General features: G+C 50.2%; 1 protein-coding gene across 3 annotated transcripts; it reads right to left on the bottom strand.

Annotated features, from left to right (window-relative positions):
* Window positions 1-2,773: 2,773 nt before the first annotated feature.
* Window positions 2,774-17,094, bottom strand: SH3BP5L (SH3 binding domain protein 5 like). 3 transcript variants are annotated; one of them, XM_072777264.1, is made up of 7 exons: window positions 16,809-17,094; window positions 15,683-16,290; window positions 8,905-8,967; window positions 8,611-8,739; window positions 6,342-6,503; window positions 5,229-5,402; window positions 2,774-4,673 (listed from the first exon to the last, which is right to left on the bottom strand). In XM_072777264.1, the coding sequence occupies exons 2-7, from the start codon at window positions 15,863-15,865 to the stop codon at window positions 4,203-4,205; spliced, it is 1,182 nt and encodes a 393-aa protein (XP_072633365.1). In that variant the 5' UTR covers window positions 15,866-16,290; window positions 16,809-17,094; the 3' UTR covers window positions 2,774-4,202. The 3 variants fall into 3 exon arrangements, with proteins under 3 accessions (XP_072633365.1, XP_072633363.1, XP_072633366.1); XM_072777262.1 differs by lacking the exon at window positions 16,809-17,094 and adding an exon at window positions 16,667-16,808; XM_072777265.1 differs by lacking the exon at window positions 16,809-17,094 and adding an exon at window positions 16,490-16,511.
* Window positions 17,095-20,082: the final 2,988 nt, after the last annotated feature.

Genomic DNA, 20,082 nt, shown 5'->3' with positions numbered 1-20,082 from the left:
GACATGTATTAAGTGTTGGGGAGACTGAGGCCCAGCTGCTCACTTGGGGAGGATATAGTTCAGAAGACTTTATTACCACTCAGTAACATGGGTAACATGACATGGCACAGGAATGGGGGAACTTTCACCCTGTTTCACCACCTCTTGCTCATTTTAGAACAAAATTCCTTGACTCTCCTATTTCTTAGCTCAGTTCTCCTCCCCCAGGAAACTTTCCTAAGAGGTAAATACGTCCACTCCACTTTCTCACCTATGGTTCCTGTGCACTCAAGTCCAAACACTTCCATTACCTTCTACTAGGCTATGGGCAAACTAAGCATCCCCACTACACCTGAATTCTCATCTTTGTAAAGGCAATCATGGTGCTACCCACCTCATGAGGCTGTTGTGGAAATCGGCAAATACATACACCTGGCACATGAATACAAGACACCGTTAGGAGAGGGTTGGGGGGCATATTTGCTGTGGCCATTTTCTTCCACGTGGAAACAGCACCATTAGCTCTTAACTCTATTAGATGTCCACTCTTGCCTTATCTAGGAGGTGATTTTGTGAAGAGAAACAGGGTGGGCACAGCCAGCCCTTCTTCTGGGGATTCCTTCACACCAAGAGACTTGCAGGTCCTGAAGCAATGATTGGGTGGGGAAGTAGGACCCTGGAGTGTCATCGCAGAAAGCCTACTTGCCCAAGGACGTAAGCCATGCATTCTCACAACTTTTCCAGGAATAAAGGGAATATTCTGGCACCCATCTGCCTTACCACACTTCACTCCTCAATTAGGAAGAGAGGTCAGAGGCCATTCCGATAAGCAACGGTAGATTAAATCCAGTGATGTTGCAATGGAAAGAAGAGAATCAGATACCACTTACATTGTTCATGGTGATGACTTGCTTTTGTGCTGTTATGGACTAAACTGTGTCTCCCTCAAAATCCATAGGCTGAAGCTATAACCTAGTCAGAATGTGACATTTGGAGAGAGCGTCTTTGCAGAGGATACTTAGGTAAAATGAAGTCACGAGAGTGAACCCTGATCCTATATGACTAGTGCCCTTATGAGAGGAATTTGAACACAGACCTGTACACAAGGAAGATGATGAAGACACTGGGAGAAGATACATCTACAAATGAAGGAAAGAGACTTGGGACAGATCCTTTCCTTTCAACCCTCAGAAGGAACTAATCCTACTGACAGCTTGACCTTGGACTTATCCTCTGAACTGCGAGAAAGATAAATTTGTTTAAAAAGAAAGCCAGGAAAAAAAAAAAAAAAAAAGAAAGCCAGGGCGGGCAGCCCCGGTGGTGCAGCGGTTTAGCGCCACCTGCGGCCGGGAGTGTGATCCTGGAGACCCAGGATCGAGTCCCACGCTGGGCTCCCTGCATGGAGCCTGCTTCTCCCTATGCCTGTGTCTATGCATCTCTCTCTCTCTGTGTGTCTCTCATAAATAAATAAATAAAATCTTTAAAAAAAAAGAAAGAAAGAAAGAAAGCCAGGGGATCCCTGGGTGGCTCAGTGGTTTAGTGCCTGCCTTTGGCGAGGGCATGATCCCAGGGTCCTGGGATCGAGGCCCACGTCGGGCTCCCTGCATGGAAATGGAGCCTGCTTCTCCCTCCACCTGTGTCTCTGCCTCTGCCTGTCTCTCATGAATAAATAAAAATCTTTAAGATAAATAAACAAAATAGATTTAAAATATAAATAAAAAGCCAGCTTGAGTAAGGCAGTCTCATACCTGGACAGTACCTGTCAAAAGATACGCAGTGCATGCTCACAACACAGTGGCTCCAGATGGCCCATATGCCACCTGAGATCACCAGGGTCACTGCTGTCCTGTCCCAACTCTGGCCTTCCCTCTGCCCCTTGAGGGTCTTCAGGTCACCCACTTCCCATCAAGGTTCCAGGGGGGGTCTCCTAACCTCCTCCCTTGCAGTGCCTTCTCCATCCCTTGGTGTATCCCTCCTGACCTGCCTCGAAATGCAGGCGCACCTCTGGGGCTGAGGCTGAGGCTGCTCAATCCAAAACTTTCACTCTACACATCTACACCTCCTGAAGTTCTCATCTCTCTCCAACCTAATGCCACCAAGTATTTCACAGACTGTGGGTCCAAGCACAATCAAATCCTTTCCACCCCACAAAAGGTTAAGTCCCGACTTGGGTGACAGCTTTCATCTATATTAATTTTATTTATTTATTTATTTTTAAATTTTTATTTATTTATGATAGTCAGAGAGAGAGAGAGAGAGAGAGAGAGGGGCAGAGACACAGGCAGAGGGAGAAGCAGGCTCCATACACCGGGAGCCCGACGTGGGATTCGATCCCAGGTCTCCAGGATCGCGCCCTGGGCCAAAGGCAGGTGCCAAACCCCTGCGCCACCCAGGGATCCGCTATAATATAGCGTGGAGCCTGCTTCTCCTTCTGCCTGTGTCTCTGCCTCTCTCTCTCTCTCTCTGTGTGTGTGTGACTATCATAAATAAATTTTAAAAATTTTAAAAATAAAAATAAAAATAAATTTTAGATAGCAACAAAAAACTTAGTATAAATATGCCCTAAACACTGCAGGAGGGAAAATTATCTGAAATTTCAGTCAGACAGCCTGAGATCTGTCCCTCCCCTTTCCTCAACACATGTCCAGATCGAGGATCGGCATCCTCATCCCTTCTGGAATACCAGTGGCTGACAATGTCCTCATCTCCCTGCCTGGCAGGTAGGAGGGAGGTCTCCCCCACCCTGACCAAAATTAAGACCCCCCCCCCCCCGCCCCAACAGGGACAGCAAACGTTAACTGTTACATAAACTATTTTATTTAAATAAAATCAGGGGCATACCCTCTTCTCTCACACTCACTCTCTCACACACACATACCCCCAGCACATGCACACACGCATGCCCATGTTTCCCTCCCTCTCCTCCCTCTACCCATGGCCACCTCAAACCCAGTGGTTCTCATAGTGACCATCTTAGCAAAGGGAGACACCCTCCATATGAAAGCCCACTCCTCCCAGGTGATGGCAGCAGCACAAAGGCCTAGGCACCAGCTGTCCTGCCTAGAGTCCAGCTCTCAGACCTCTTAGGGTGGGAAAGGAGAAAGGACCAGTTCTCCCAAGGAACCCAGATCCAGGTGTGGCTTCCCCATAGAGCCTGGAACACTACCAAACACCCAGAGCTGCTCCCCATGGAGGGTGGGTTCCCTCACCCCAGGGCAACCCCTCCCTGCATCAGAGAAGGCTCTGCAGCCAAACTTGAGCATCTCCTGCAAGGGATCCTGGAGTAGGTATTGTTTGGTTTGGGGAAGAGAGAGGGACAGCAGCTGAGCACCAAATTCCCTAACTCCACCCTGCAGGAGGATGCTGAGATTCAGCTCAACATCCTATACCCAGAAAAAGTAAACCCAACTCTGCAGCAGGAAAGGCAAGGGCCTCCACCATCTGGACCTCATTCCACATCTACCCCCCAACACGGACCCTGTTAGAGACTTACTAGCACCTCAGCAATGTTAATGACCCAGCCCAGCTGGGGAAAACACCATGCACATGGGAGCCTAGTGGAGTTGGTGGTGTCCTCCCATGTTGACAGGGGGTCGGGTTTCACCTTCTCTGACACTGGTACCCTTCAAGTCCTGCTCTGCGGCACACATAGCAAAGTGGCTTGGGTCATGATGAAGGGGCACTGAAGGAATGGGTAGTGTTTTCCAGAGGCACAGTCCTACAGTGCATTTTACAGGTTCCACATGGACAGGCTGGGACAGAGGCCTCTGCAGCATCCTTAGACTCCCTCGGGAGATGGGGAAGTGGAAGGGACACGTGTCTACTTCCTCAAGCTAGGGGGCCAAGCTGCCAGGACTCAGGTCCCACACCCACCTTCTCTGATGGGATTCCCTGTGCCTTCCAGACCAAGTTCCCTGAGGGGAAAACCAGACAGAGGGAAGGAAGGCAGAAAGGGGGCAGCAAAGGGCATCAGACCATGAGGAGCCAGCAGGGAGAGGGCAAATGTGAGAGCCAGAGAAAAGCCTTCTGAAAGGATAAGGCAAAGAGAGCTGCCACCTGCAAGGAGGGACCTGGAAAGGCGAGGACGGGGAGAAACCCACCAGAGACAAGAGCCAACCTGACCTCTCCAAGGGAAGCAAGAACCTGAGGAGAGGGAGCTTGGAGCCTGTCTGGTCCTCATGGGTCAGCGGTGGTGAAGAGGAACAAGCCACCCTGAGCATGGACTACAGGCTGATGCTGCGCTGATGGCGGCCCCCACGGCTCCCACCATCACTACCCCAGCGTCCCCCACTGCGGGGACCCAGCTCCTGGCCATCCAGACTGGTGTGGTCAGAGAGGCCCCGCAGGTGCTCCACAGAGTCACACTTCTGCAGGTCTGAGGCCACGGTGCGCAGGCTCAGCAGGCTGAGCGTGTCTGTGTCAGGGGCAGGACCAGGCCCCAGGCTGCTGCCCTCTTCCAGGCCCCCGCCTTCAGCCCCCTCCATGATCCCACTGTCCCCATCCTCCCCACCATCAGGCCCAGCCTCTGCCCCCACAGGGGAGGATCGCCGCTGGCCTGGGGCATGAGGGGACTGGCCCCGGCGTCGTGCATGAATCTGCTCGCTGATCTGCTCCAGGTTGCGCAGGGCAACTGAATAGCGAGTCTTGGCCTGGGCCACCTGCTGCTCCAGCTCTGTCACCTTGGCCTTGTGCTCCTGCAGAGTGAGGAACAGAGTGAGGTGACCCAGGGGGCAACTCTCCGTGTTTCTGGAGCTGAGTCGCTTCAGCCCCACTAGCACTCTACCTGTCTCTCCTTTTCCAGACCCACGGGCAGCTCCCCACTCAACACATACCTACAGCACTACACCCCCAGCCAGCCCCTGTCCACTCCTCCTCTTCCCCAGCAATCCTGCCCTGCTCCTCGCCTAAGCCTTCTACCCAGGTCTTCAATCCCACCCACCCCTCCTTGTCCCACTGTTCCCTTTCCCTATCTGGCCAGTTCCTTATCCCCAATCTCCCTGGTTTCCCGATTCCCAATTTTCCTCATTTGCCTCCTTTCAACTCCATTCTCTGCCAGCACCTATTCCCCAAGCTGCACTCCCACTCCTATGGGTCATTCTAAGCACATGTACTGCCTACCTGTCCCACCACACTGGTCTCTGAGATGGCCCAAAGAGGCACCAGCATCCCCTCTAACAGCCCTCACTCTCTATGCCTGCCCCCTTCCTGCCTGTTCACATACCTTCCCACTCCCACTCCCCCTCCCCTACCTCCAGAATCTGGCTGAACTGGGCCTTGAGTTCAAAGTAGGGGCGGCTCTTGCCAATGGCCCGCCGGAGCGTCTTCTGCAAGGCCTGGACCCGAGCTTCAGCCTGCTGGCACAGCCGAGTCACCCGCTGATGCTCCCGCTCACCACGAAGCCGCTCCTCCTCTGCTTCATTCACCTGGCCCAGATGAGGCAGAGAACATATACATCACTGATCTAGGACCCACGCTCTTATCTCTTAAGACATGACCATCCTGGGGCAGCCCAGGTGGCGCAGCAGTTTAGCGCCGCCTGCAGCCCAGGGCGTGATCCTGGAGACCCGGGATCGAGTCCCGCATCAGGCTCCCTGCATGGTGCCTGCTTCTCCCTCTGCCTGTGTCTCTGCCTCTCTCTCTCTAGCTGTGTCTCTATGAATAAATAAATAAAATCTTAAAAAAAAAAAAAAAAAAAAAAACATGACCATCCTTCAAGAGGTGACATCTGTTGCTAGAGACTAAATGTTTGTATCCCTCCAAAATTCGTATGTTGAAATCCTAACCCCTAAAGTGATGGCATTGGAAGTGGACCCTCTGAGAGGTGATCAGGTCTCTAAATGGGATTAGCACCCTCATAAAAGAGGTCTTAGAGAGTTCCCACTTACCCCTTCCATCTCATGAGGACTCAGTGAAAAGACCACCTGCTATCTAGAAACCAGGAACCAGGCCCTCACCAGACACCCAAATCTGCCTGCACCTGAGCTTGGACTTCCTAACCTGCAAAACTGTAAGAAATAAACTGTTTCTTAAACCACACAGTCTATGTTATTTTGTTGTAACAACCTCAATGGACTAACTTCTTTACAAGGTGAAGGTGGCAGACTGGAGCTGATGCCAGGGATCCTCCCACTCTCTACTCTCCTTTGAATAGCTGAGAAACAATACACAAATTACACTTAAAAAATCAAAGTATACTAACAGAGGCCAAACAGGGCAGAGAGGAAGGAAGAGGTTTTGCTTGAAACAGAATCAAAGCTGAGGAAAGGTTGGAGTGAGGAAGAAAGGAGGAAGGAGGAAGGAAGATGATGGGATGAAAGCACAGCAAAGGAAGTAGCAGAACCTGTTGGCACTGACTGGCTCACCTTACAGGTGGCGTGATTGAGCATCTCCTGCCATGTGGGGTCCAGCCGGTTCTTGTCTGCCATGACACCCTGCTCAGCCACAAAAACCATCTCCCGGGCAGCATTGTGCATGCTCACGGCCCGCTCATACCTCAGCGCTGCCTTCTGGGTCTCTTGCTGGGCCTGGGAAGAGAGGGCTATTCAGGATGGGGAGCCCCAAGGAGCTCCACCTGCCCATGGAGACCCATCTTGGATGACGACAAGATAAGGAGGAAGGCCAGTGCAACATCAGCTTTGCTTCCCAAACTGCGCTAAGGATAAATATCAAATAAGTAGCATTCTATAAAGAATATTTTGTAAGGATATGACTTAAAAGAAGTAAATGTAGAAATAAAGATTGGAAAATGCTGCTGCTAGAGGGTAAGAGCGTGTGAAATCAGCACTTACAAAGGCCACTGGCCTTTTGCCCTAAGGGGAAAAAAGAAAAATCCACACCACTTCAGCTGCAAGGTGGTTAGTGACACAGACCAAATCTTACAGAAAGTACACCCCTGAGATCATCAATTCCAATTCAGCAGGTAAGCTGAAGGAAGTAAGACAAGTGCTCAACAATATTCATCAGTCATGCTTACAAAACAAAACAAAACAAAAAACTGGAAACTTTAACTTTTCAGTTACAGAATGAACAACAAAGTAATAATAAGGAAATACTAAGCAATTCTTAAAAATGACAGCAAGGTGGGACGCCTGGGTGGCTCAGAGGTTGAGCATCTGCCTTTGGCTCAGGGCGCGATCCTGGAGTCCTAGGATCAAGTCCCACATTGGGCTCCCTGCATGGATCCTGCTTCTCCCTCTGCCTGTGTCTCTCATGAATAAATAAATTAAAAAAAAAAAATTGACAGCAAGGATGTATACTTATCAACACAGAATTATGTCATAATTAAAAAATAAAAATAGCACATGTCATCTCATTTTGGCAAAATACATACAAAAAAACTAAGAGGCTATCTGTGCTGTATTAATTGTAATCTCTGTATTTTACAATGCTTTGACATCTTGGGGGCCTCATGACCCTCCTGGGCTAAGTCCCAGAGATAGTAAACTCCTCTATGAGCACACTTTTCAAATGCAAACCAACCAATCCAAATCCCCACCACTCCCTTTATCTAACTCTCACACCACACCAGTATTTCTCACACCTGCTCTACGTTACTCCAGGGCCAGGTACCAAAATATAGAGACCACCCCTCACCCAGAGCTCACAAATATTCAAGCTAATTCCAAATTTGCTCAAAGTTACCTTTGAGGTAACTCAAAGTGCCTTACCCACTCCTTCCCATGGTAAGCACAATAAAGGCTCTGAGCCAAGCTTCCCTCTCAGTTCTTCTGGCTCCTCACTGACCCAGGTGCCTCGCCACGTGGCCCTACATGGTGTGGTATGCCTTTCCTTCTTGAGAATTTTAAGTAATACAGTCTCCTTTCAGGGCAGCTCTCTCTGTGTCTGTCACCTTACCATATTTGGTTAAAACAAATCCTATGATGGATAAAGAAGATGTGGTTTATGTATACAATGGAATATTACTCAGCCATTAGAAATGACAAATACCCACCATTTGCTTCAATGTGGATGGAACTGGAGGGTATTATGCTGAGTGAAGTAAGTCAATTGGAGAAGGACAAACATTGTATGTTCTCATTCATTTGGGAAAAATAAATAATAATGAAAGGGAATATAAGGGAAGGGAGAAGAAATGTGTGGGAAATATCAGAAAGGGAGACAGAACATAAAGACTCCTAACTCTAGGAAACGAACTAGGGGTGGTAGAAGGGGAGGAGGGCGGGGGGTGGGGGTGAGTGGGTGATGGGCAGTGAGGGGGGCACCTGACGGGATGAGCACTGGGTGTTATTCTGTATGTTGGCAAACTGAACACCAATAAAAAAATAAATTTATTATTTAAAAAAAAAAACAAATCCTATGTACAAAAAACATGAAACATGTACATGGTAGGATTTGGGGTGATTTTGATTTTCTTCTTGCTTCATATTTATAGTTACATTACAGTCTTCCAATAATGAACACATATTATTTATGTTTAAAAAAAAAAGGGAAGGAAAGGGGTAAAGGAATGGAGGGGTGGGCAAAGAAAAGAAACATGAACCAAAAGGAAGAGACAGAAGAGAAAAAAGAAAGGAGAAAGTGTTTTGTCTCACACAATTCATACAGAGATAGAAGAGTCCAGGGCCAGGCTCTGCATGTGGCCCTCCTGGAATGCATGTCAGCTGGCCATACCTCCTTAGCAAGCCGCCGAGCCTCATAGTAAGGCCGAGCCTTCTCAATGCAGCTCCCCAAGTGGGAGCCCTGCGTGTTGAGCTTTCTTGCTGACTCCTGGAGGATCCTCCGATAGGTGGTCCTGGCCTCCTGGCAAAGGGAGAGGGACGTGAGCAGAGGGAAGGCATAGGTGTAGGTCCCAGCCCCTCTTGTTTTTCATACATGCCCCTTCCCCTGCCACCATATTGAACAGGGAGAGAAGGAGACACCTCCAGAGACCAGCTCAAGGGGGTGAAGAAAAGGAATAACACTCACATCCAACTGCAGCTCCACCTGGTTGATCTCCTCGCTGGCCTGGTTCAGATGCTCTAGCTCTTCCTGCCACAGAGAGGGGCGAAAAATGAGAGCAGTGGAAAGTAGCCTCATGTGAACAACGTGGAGTGGGAGCACAGCCCACAGAGGGAAGGTCCACCTGACTAGAGAACGGAAGAGATGCAGGAGGTTCTGTGGATGGCTCCTGGTAGGAGACCTAATAACATAGTCTCCTGTAATCCTCCCAACTCCACCTCTGCATCAGGTTGTTAAACCCCCATTTTAACAATGAGTAAATCAATATTCAGGGAATGAAACACGCTCAGTGGCAGCAATCTGCCCTCTCTTCATCAGACAGTGCCACCTTCTCTTCATATTCCAGCCAGGAGGAGTCTCCTTAGAGCTAGTCTGTGTTTCTAACAGTACTATCACGTGGCCATCACGTTTTCTACATACACTTCACAGCTCAGCACACCTGAGATCCCAGAATTCAGAAAACAAAGAGGTAGGAGCTCATGGCCTAGTAAGTAAGCAATAAGTTCTCAGCACTGCAAGCAGCTGTAAGAGGTAGGCATGGTGGGGGCAGCAGGGTCACCTACCTGGGCAGAAAAAGCCAGCTCAGGACACCCACAGTACTTGCTCCTGGGCTGGGCTTTGATGGATACATAGAAAAGCACCAGTGAGGAGGGGACTAGGAATCAGGAGAGCAGGTGCCTGGGACAGGCAGCTTGTCAGGTGAGAAGCCAGTAAGGCTGGGGCACAGAGAAAGGATACCATAACTTTTCCCCAATGGCAGGGGGAGCCCCTCAGAGCCTGGCACCACCTTGTCTGTGGCTTAGGAAGGCGGATCTGAGCAATATGTGGGAAGTTTACAAGGGCCGAGGGACAAAAGTGGAGGCTGTCTGCAGTATGCCAGGTAGGAGAGGACAGGGCAAATGCCAGACAAATGCAGGATGCAGCAGAATCACGAGGGTGTGGTAGACAATTCAGGTCAAGATGGGAGAAGATCACATGGCTCAAGGGCTTCTAGGCCTGCTTGGGCAGTAGATGGACAGAGACCCCAGGTCTTCACACAACAGATTCTGTGGCAGGGAAGGAGAACCTAAGGGAAAATTCATGAGCCCACCATGCCAAGGACACTCCTGAGGAATGAAATACCTGACACTCAGCTCTGGGATGCTCTCCCAGGAGCCTTACAGCCCCTGGACAGGGTAGTGGAACCGGCCTGTGTCTGCCTGCTGCCCATAACCCAGACACGACCTGCACTTGGCAGTGAGTGATGCTGCCATTACTGGCTCCCACACTTCATTTGGCCCTTCTAACAACCCAGTATATGATTTTCTTTTAGTCTTTTTATTTGTATACCTGTCCTCAAGTCCTAAAAAATTTGAGTCAGCAAGTAAGAATACAGGAAGCCAAGTTATATGGCCAAATGTTAGTGAAAGAAAGAAACATGTAACAGAATCAGGAACAAGGGTATGAAAATATGCACACCTACAACAATGCAGCCCCTGTCCCAAAGAAGACCATAAATTTGGCTCTAAAGTTTACAGAGCAGAACCGTCCAACAAAACTGTGAGCCTCATATTGAACTTTTAGTTTTTGGCAACCATTTAAAAAAATGCAAAAGCAAACAGATTACATTATTAACAATACATTCCATTTAATCCACTATATCCAAAATATTATAATTTTAACATGTTTATCAACATAAATCATAAAAGAATTTTACATTCCTTTTAACCTATGCCTTTGAAATCTTCATGTGTTTGACCCTTAGGACACATCTCAACTTGGCCAGTGGCATGTGGCTCCCATACTGGACACTGTGGGTCTAGGAGTTGGTGCACATAAGCAATTTCATTAAGCACAATCCCAGTTTATCACAATAAAACACTGTGGAACCATAAAAAGTGACACAGTTCACAGGACCTCAGAAGAGGCCCAGGGGCAGAGCCTGCCCACCTGACACACAGAGCTCAGATTTTCACAGTGCCTTCCTACCTAGGACATCACCTTCAGTTGATGGAATTCTTCAAGGGTCCTCAAAAAAGGGAATTCTTGTCAGGATAAGAGACCACCTCTCCCACTGTGGACCTAGTCTCCTCCAGCTTGATGAAGCCTGTGGTGGGTTTCAGACTATCTGGGAGGGGAAGTAACAGTGCTTTCAGCAGCTCCTGTAAGAACATTCTTTCTCAGCTCATTCAAATTTGCTAGATAAGAAACAATGAAGTGGCGAGTTAGGGGCAGAATTGAAACTAGATTTAGGACCTGATGTGGAATCCAGCTTTCCTGCTATTGTGACCACCATCCTAGGACTAAGCATATCCTTGGATGGATGCCTCAGAGAAGACAGGAGTACAATCACCTAGAAAAACCACAGTCCTGGTAGAAAGAGGACATGCCCCTTAGGAGGCAATACACGGATTCTAGAGAAGAGGAGGTCACTAAAGGCCATCCTGCAACACTGCCATAGGCAAACCAAGGTTCAAGACTGGATCCCACTCAGTTCCACAGCCCAAAGTGCTCCCAGATCCTAGCAAGATCATCACAGGAGCTGACGGCTCTACGTAAGTCTCCCCACAGGAAAAAGGATGTGAATGGCTCCAGATATCAGCTAAGGGCAGGAGCAGGTACTTCTTTCTATAAGGGACCTTGCATCCACACAGCACTTCCAGCAATTAAAATAATCTTAAAAAAAAAAAAAAAAAAAAGATTTTATTTATTTATTCATGAAAGACACAGAGAGAGAGTCAGAGACACAGGCAGAGGGAGAGGCCCCAAACAGGGAACCCAATGTGGGACTTGATCCCGGTCTCCAGGATCATGCCCTGAGCCGAAGGCAGGGGCCAAACCACTGAGCCACCCAGGGATTCCCCCTAAAAAAATCTTTTGATCACAAAGCTACAAAGCTCTTTCTAACATGACCAGGATACTGGGAAAGAGAATAGGCTAGAGGGCAGGGTGAACAATCAGGCTGGGACAAACCCAGGACAAGGCTGAGTGGGAGTCAATGAGCACTCAGGACTCTGTGTTGGGAAGTTGGCAATACATTCCATTTGGCCTGCTCTACCAGGGACTCCTGGCACCCGGATGAAACGGAATTTGAATATGATGAAGTCTGAGTCAGCATACATCATCCATCAGTGAGCCCGCAACCAGCAAGGAGGGTGACCTTCCCAGGGCACACCGGGCACATTCCAAAGATGCCAGGCCACTGAGTCAAAGGCATGGGTGCTCAGCGGACAGATGCTCCTGCCCACCTTGTGCGGGCCATTAAAACACATAAGCCGATGGTGATGCAGGGCCAGGGTGATGCACGGCCCAAGAATTGAGAATAAGGAAAATATGACTGTCCTGTGAGAACTAAACTGATACTTCAGATGAGGACAAAGAGGTTGCAAAGTCACTCTGAAGAGTCTAGGGAGAAGGTAAGGCACTATATCCACTCACCTGAGAATGAATGTGCCCATCACAAAGGGAACTGAGAAAGTCACAGGGCAGGAGACCCAGGACCATCCTAGCACCACCCTCCTTCATTTCTTCCCTCCACTGGGACCCTGTCAGAAAGCTGAAGACCAGCCTGAAGGCCTCAGAGAACTACTACACTGAGGTCAAGACATGGAGACTAAGACATGGCCTTCCCTGGGGGACAGCAAACTCCAGGTAGGCCTAGAGCTGGCCTCCAACCAACTTCCAGAGGCATCCTACCAGAAAACAGGGACATGAATTGCCTGCCAAGAAACCCCCTTTCCCTATTGAGTACAAGCCTTGCCTTAGGGGCAACCATTTTTCGGAGTTCCAGAAAATACCTGAACACAGTCCCTGGCCTTTGGGATATCCTTGGCTCAGTGAAGACATGTGGGCTGCATGTTAGAACCACTTCTCACCCCACGGAGACCAGAATTCGCATGTCTGAGCATGGCTCAGGAATGGGTGTTTTTATTTATTTTTTTTTTAATTTTATTTATTTATGATAGTCACACAGAGAGAGAGAGAGAGGCAGAGACATAGGCAGAGGAAGAAGCAGGCTCCATGCACTGGGAGCCCGACATGGGATTCGATCCCGGATCTCCAGGATCGCGCCCTGGGCCAAAGGCGGGCACTAAACCGCTGCGCCACCCAGGGTTCCCTGGAATGGGTGTTTTTAAAACTTGCTGGTGGATTATGATGGATCTGTTGGCGGAAACCCACAAAATATACTGAAAATCCCTTTAAAGCACTGAAACACAGTTATCAGGATACTATGGTCTCATGCATCATCAACACCAACAGGGAGCTCAAATGACACATGCCTCCATCTCCTCCTTATCTAGAGGAGCCAAAACACAGAAGGGCTGAATCCTACTAGCTTTCTCTGTGAGAGGTGCCCCTCACATCGGGCTACCTCTCTCACATGGCAAGACGACACAGAGGCCCTGATAAGGGCAGAGCACTGGCCCAGCCACAAGTGTGCCATCAAAGGGGGAAGCCTCTACAAGACCTTCCTCCCTACATAACCCACTCTGCTCCACAATGTGCCTCCTGGTTTAACAAGAGTGACTATGGTTTGCTTGTTCTTCTCATTCCAATAACACTGCAAACTCCCTGGATTCAAGGCAAATCTTATGCCTGCTTGGTACTCTGTGACCCTCACAGAGCTCATCCAATAGAACTATGATGATGGAGGTGTTCTACTTCTGCAATACGAACAGCAGCTGGAAAACTGCATTTTAATTTTTTAGTTTTTAATTGATTTTACTTAAGTAGCCATACGTGGCTCACAGCTACTTTACCAAACAACGCAACATGAGAGTGTGACTCTTCACACTATGGCCTTTGCCTGTGTGGGCACTGGAAAAACACACAGGAGCAGGAGAGATTGAGCAAAGAAACCACCCATGGTAGATTCTCACCTGGAGGAGACTAAGGAACACTGGAAAGAGATGTATGAAGTGCATCACACAGCCCTCCACACCACAGAACAGATACGGGACTCTTTCCCCAAGCACCACCTACAAACTTTTACCAAGAGCTAAGCCAAAGAGCTGTGATAGGAAAGAACTATAAGACTATGTCAAGGGATCCCTGGGTGGCGCAGCGGTTTGGCGCCTGCCTTTGGCCCAGGGCGCGATCCTGGAGACCCGGGATCGGGTCCCACGTCGGGCTCCCGGTGCATGGAGCCTGCTTCTCCCTCTGCCTGTGTCTCTGCCTCTCTCTCTCTCACTGTGTGCCTATCATGAATAAATTAAAAAAATAAATAAAAAAAAAAAAAAAAAAAAGACTATGTCAAAGTACAGCAAGGAGTTGTGCTCACAAATCAGCAAGACCAACCCCTCATTTTATAGATGAAGGTGAAACTCAGAGATTACATAACTTGCATGGAAATCACCAACAATGGAGCTGGAGGTTGCTTCAATCTCAGCCCAACCGCGTTTTTTCACTACAACTTATTTCCTCAGTAGATAACAAATCCAAATCCATGGAATTAGCAGAAGACACTCAGCTGTTTTCAATGCAACACCCATGACACGTGGAAGAAATAAACTGACCCACGCCAGTAAACGAATGGCTTACTGCAGCTCCAATATAAGCATGGACACAGTTCCCCCACCTCAACATCCAGGGAAGCTCCACCAAGAGGGTGGAGAGGATACTCGGACCAGACCTGATCTCCTCTTGACTCACAGAACCAATCTAATAAAGGTTGGCTGGCAGAGAAGGCTAGGAATGCAAGCCCTGAGATGCTCCTGCTCACCTAGAGATGTATGTGCATCACCGCAACGTCAGAATCTTGGAGACACTGCCAGACCTTCTGGCAGACTCAGCCCCCAACATACAACAACTTCCTGCCCTCACCTGCCCAAGCAACTTTCCCAGTCAATGCCCGGAAACAGTAAAACTCCACCTTGGCCAACCGTGCATCTCACCCGCATGGTGCTTGTCCTCCTCACCCACTGCTCTGAGGCCGCCTTCCAAGATCTGCCCATCCTACCAACTACTAGCCTGTAAATACTCCAAGGCAATAATAAATCAGCTTTCCCACTCATTGGATACAAGCAGCACCCTCAGACCTGGGAACTTGTATTATTAAGAACTGGCCATGGCTGGTCAACTCCCTAAACACATGGGATTTCCTTACAGGCCTCAATCTGTTGAGTCCTTACAAGCTGTGAAACGTGTGCATCCCTGGAAGGCACCGATGAGGAGAGAAGGAAGGGAAGGTTCCCTACTACCTCCCAATCTCCAAATCCCATCCTCTCATATGGCACCTCTCAGCCAACAGCCCCTTACTTGGAAAGGAGAACAACAGACAGTTCTACTCTCCACTGACCTAAACGAGGCCCTGCATCTGATGCTAATTTGCTGCTTCACTTGTCTGCGAAGCCTTGAGAAACACAGCCCAGGCGTGGGGCAGGCGGCTCTCTCCATGGCATCACGATCTACACTGCTGCCATGATCACCGCCAGGCTGGTTTTCCTTCCTGCTCCTGCCCACCAGACAGAGAGAAAGTCTAACTCTTCGCTGATCCCACAGCTCTTCAGGAAAACCGGAATCTGGGCTCCCTGTGTGTCTCCCTCCCTCTTGGTCTTTTTTTTTTTTTTTAAGATTTTATTTATTCATGAGAGACACAGGCAGAGGGAGAAGCAGGCTCCATGTAAGGAGCCTGATGCAGGACTTGATCCCGGGACTCCGGAGCCCAATGTGGGACTCGATCCCAGGACTCCAGGATCACGCCCTGGGCCAAAGGAAGACGAATAGCTGCTGAGCCACCCAGGTGTCCCCCTCTTGCTATTCTCACCTGAATTCGAGGATCCAGTTCCTCCTCTTCTCTGGGAGACAGCTTGGCCTCAGTGCTGCCGCTCCCGCTTCTTGGGGGCTCCTCCGAGACCGGGCTCCGAGGGCCTTCATCCTCTACAACCTCAGCCCGAAGCTCCCCCTGCGGGGTCTCCCGCCCCCCCGGAGCCGGCCTGAACTCAGCCATGCTGATGGGGAGGGGGCACAGTCCTATGCACAAGAGAGGACTGACATTTTGGGACCAGGGCCCCAGCGTGGGGCTTCCTGGGCTCCGGCCAGCGAGGAGAAGGGCTTCTCTTCTCAAACGGCGGGAGAAGGGGCACAAGTATGACCTGACGCTGGGTTAGAGGCCAAGATTCACGAGGTCGGCGGGGCTCCTGGAGCTGCAGCCCGGTCTGCGGTAGAGGTCCACCGTCCCCGTCACGGGGCGTCCGGCAGGAGGGACCCGGGGCTCCGGCTCCAAGGCAGGGGGTAGAGGGGGCGTGGATCCCGGGCCGAGGCCTGCGAGGAGTAGCACCATTCGGGAGGGCGGAGGCAGGCGCCTCCAGGCTGTGGTGGCGGCTGGAGAGATAGGGCTGGCCCCCGAAGCTGCGGACGACGGTCTCCGGAGAGCTGCACGGACAGCAAGGCCCAGCGCACGGGCAGCATGAGGACGCACGCGGGCCGGCGGCCCCTTCCTGCCCCTCGGCCTCCGAGCCCCGCGCTCCCGGCCGCCACGCGTCCACCAGACCCCGCCGCAACCACTCTCCTCAGCCCTTCGGGACCGCCCGCGCCCCGGCCGCGCCTTCCGCACTTCCCCGCGAGCCCCTACCTTCCCTACGCCCGCCCGGGCTCCACCCCCCACCCGGGCGTCGCAATCCACTCCTTAACCCCAGCCCCGCCCCACCTCTCTCTGCAAACGCGGGGATGACCCCGCACCCTCCCTCAGTCCTGAACAGCCTGCCCCCAGGACTCCCACACGCCCGGGCCCCCCGACACAGAACCTTACCTCAGTTTACCTTCCCGCACACTAAGCTCCTCCACCGCAAACAATCTCCCCCCTCCCTCCCCACAACAAGCCCGTCCAACCAAAACGCGACGGGGCCGGGCGGAAGCGGAAATACGCCTCCCGCACACGACGCCTTCCTGACCTTTCGCCCCGCCCCGCGCTCTCCGGGAGGCGGGGCCGCGGCTGGGCACCCACGTTTCCTCCGCGCCGGTCTGCCCTGTCAGTGCTAGTCGGTGCGGCTCGGCGCTCTTGGGCGCCGCCGTGCGTGGACTCCAGCTCCGCTGGGTGGAACTGAGACATGAGCGTGTTCTGCTGAGAAAAGCAGGGTCGGCGATGCGAGTCGGGAGTCCCTGGCGCATAGGGAAGGGGTCCAACTAGAACGAACTCGGCACAGTCGCCTCGGAGAGAGCGCCGCCATCTTGCTCTGCGCGCCGGGGCGCTGGAAAGTCGCTTCCGGCCTCGCGCGGGAAGGCCGGGGCGGCGCCTCAGGAGGAGCGGCGGCCGCAGTCTCGGGACAGCGTCCTGGGAGTCGGGCGTCAGCGCGTCTTCCGGCCGTCACCGGTCCCTCCGCCAAGCCAGCGATGCCCTTAGTAACGCGGTCCAGACGGACAGTTCTCACAGGCCAATGTGCTCCTCGGCGCGGCGCCCCGCAAGCCCTTCTCCAGCCCGGCCTCCCCTCACCCACCCGGGCCTCTCCCCACCCGCCCCCCCCCCGGACCCGGTTGCCCGGTGAGCACTGACCAGAACCCCAGGCGCCCGAACTCGGTGTGTCGCGCTGCCACGCGTGTCCGTGAGAGGACCTGACCTCGGCGACCCGCTCCTCACCTTGTGTCACAGGCACAGCCTAGGGGGAAGACAGGAGGATTCAGGTTTTATTTTTGCAGAAGACCTAACTTACTGAGCGCCACCTCAAGGTTGACCCTGAGGCAGGGAAGGCAAACGCGCTGAATATTCTTTCTTCTCTTTGGATTTCCTCCATTCCCTCACCACAGGAATAATCACACACACACACACACACACACACACACACACACACACCAAAAAAAGAAAAACTTTTTTAAGAAGTTGAGCCAAGTATATTCCTTTAAAAACGACTTGAGGGGTTGTTTTGTCCACAAAGTTAGTGACTTCTGCAGTGAGTCAGTGGGAGTCCGACTTAAAGCGTCTACGTAGACAGAGCTTAGGGACGCTGACACCTGTCTCCCACCGCATTCCTTCTCGTTACTGAGAGAGCCACGTTCGGAAACCGGATATAGTATCTATTACCTTCTGGTAACTTTAATTATTAGACCTGGAATTTCCCTGCAGGGATGCCCCACTTGACGCTGCGTCTCCGTCTCGCCGAGCCCGAACTCCCCAGCACGAAGCCTCGTCTGCCGCCCCAACACCTTGTCCCGCAGCTCCATTCCCTGTGCATTCAGTCGTTAGCAAGGCTTGTCACATGGTTTTGCGTTGGCTGGGATGACACGAAGACCTGTTTTGCCCAGACTCCTCCTGGGTCACATCCTGAAGTTCGGTAGCCTCCCTGGTACCCCCCCGGGCCTTTTCTAGGGTTAACCTTCACTGAGACACGTAAAGTTACATTTATTGATTGTAATAGCTCCAGCAGTTTCTCTGCTATAGTTGGATAATGTTTCTGGTAGGAGAAGTTTGGGAGCAGTGCTGGCTTGTCCTGTGGGGCCAGGACAGGCACGATGAACTAAAACTTTCTCCTAGAACTGCACTCTCCAATAGACTGTCTGCAATGTTGGAAATTTTCTGTCAGCTCCGAGGAGTGGTAGCCACCGGCCGCATGTGGCCATGGAGCACTTGAAATGGAGCTAGTATTCTGAAGGAACAGCTTTTTTAAATGTAATGCTAATTTAAATCTCCACCTTTGGCAAATGATTCCATTATTGGGCAGTGCAATTCTACAGCTTGCCTTTCCTATATCTCTTTCAGAGACATACTGAACTTTCACAATTTCAGTACAAAACCAGTTACTCCATTGTCCTATGTGTCCTTTCTACTCCCTTCCCATTTACTTCTGCAGTCTAGCTTCTGTCAATCCACAGAAATTGCAGATATGAGGTGTCATCCATGCTCTGAATATCACCAAATGACTGACACCTGATATTGGGCTATTTATTCTCTCTCTTCCTTCTTTACCTTTTGAGTCACCCTTGTCCTGGGTTTCCCTTACTTCTCTGGCCTATTGACTCATTCCTTCATGCATTATGTCTTTACTGAGCTACTATGTGCCACAATTTTAGGTAATGAGGAAAAAGACACTTGTTCCAGTTTGCATGTAGCTTATAGTGTGCAGTACTCACTTTATAAATCAGTTGACATTCAAACATATAGGACCACAACCCAAAAATGTTTTACCTTGTAACAAGTGTACATATATTTGTGTAAAAATACAAAAGTTTAAGGAAAAGATTTTTTTTTTAAGGAAAAGATTTTTACTCAAATTCTATGCAAAGCATACTCTTGCTTTCTATATATATATACTGGTGGAGACCATTGATTTCATTACCCGCTCATGTTTGAAAACCTTACCCTGCATGCCTGGACTTCTCAGGCTCTGATGCTACACTATGACCACCTTATATGTCATGCAGCCTACTTTCTGTGAGAGCTCTTGCCAAAGTGCATGACCCCTACCTCCACTCAAACTCCCCTCAGATCACATTCTGAGATCCAGCAGCTTCTCAGACCTCTGGCCTGTGCAAGGGTTGCCTCTCCCTGAGTTTAGATCTGATTTCCACTTCCCAATCCTACTTCTTCTATATTTCTTTTCTTGGTGAATGGTTCTACCATCCACCCATTTACATAGGGAAAAACCTAGAAGACCTCCTAAATGAATCCCCCTATCTTCACTCTGCAGTACATTAAGTATCTTAAGAGATCCCTCCTCTCCATTACATTTCCATTGCTCCAGTTGAGACCCTCCCCACCTCCTTTGTAGATCATGTACCTCAAGAGGCTTCTTAATCAACTCTGTCCACTAGAACTTTCAGCAGTGATAGAAATTTCTGTATCTGCAATGTCCAATATGGTGTTCACTAGCCATGGGTGGGACACTCAGAACTTTAAAGTGTGGCTACTGCAACTCAACTAAATTTTAAATTAAGTTTAAGTAGCCATATGTGGGGGCGCCTGGCTGGCTCAGTCAGGGTAGTGTGCAACTCTATCTCTGGGTTGTGAGTTCAAGCCCCATGTTGGGTGTAGAGATTATTTAAAACATAAAATCCTTAAAAAATAATAAATAGCCATATGTTGTTAGAGGCTAATGCATTGGACAGCACAGTATACATGATCTCTTTGCCACAAGTGTGCCTTCTTCCAAGCCCTGACAGATAAACAACCTATCAACCCTGTTGACTGAGTTAATAAATGAGATGTAAAAATATGAAAGCCACATAAAGATGTGA

The sequence above is a fragment of the Canis lupus genome, chromosome 15 (assembly GCF_048164855.1).
Source record: "Canis lupus baileyi chromosome 15, mCanLup2.hap1, whole genome shotgun sequence".
In the NCBI taxonomy this organism is placed as follows: Eukaryota; Metazoa; Chordata; class Mammalia; order Carnivora; family Canidae; genus Canis; species Canis lupus.
This window is presented reverse-complemented; position numbering and strand designations above follow the sequence as displayed.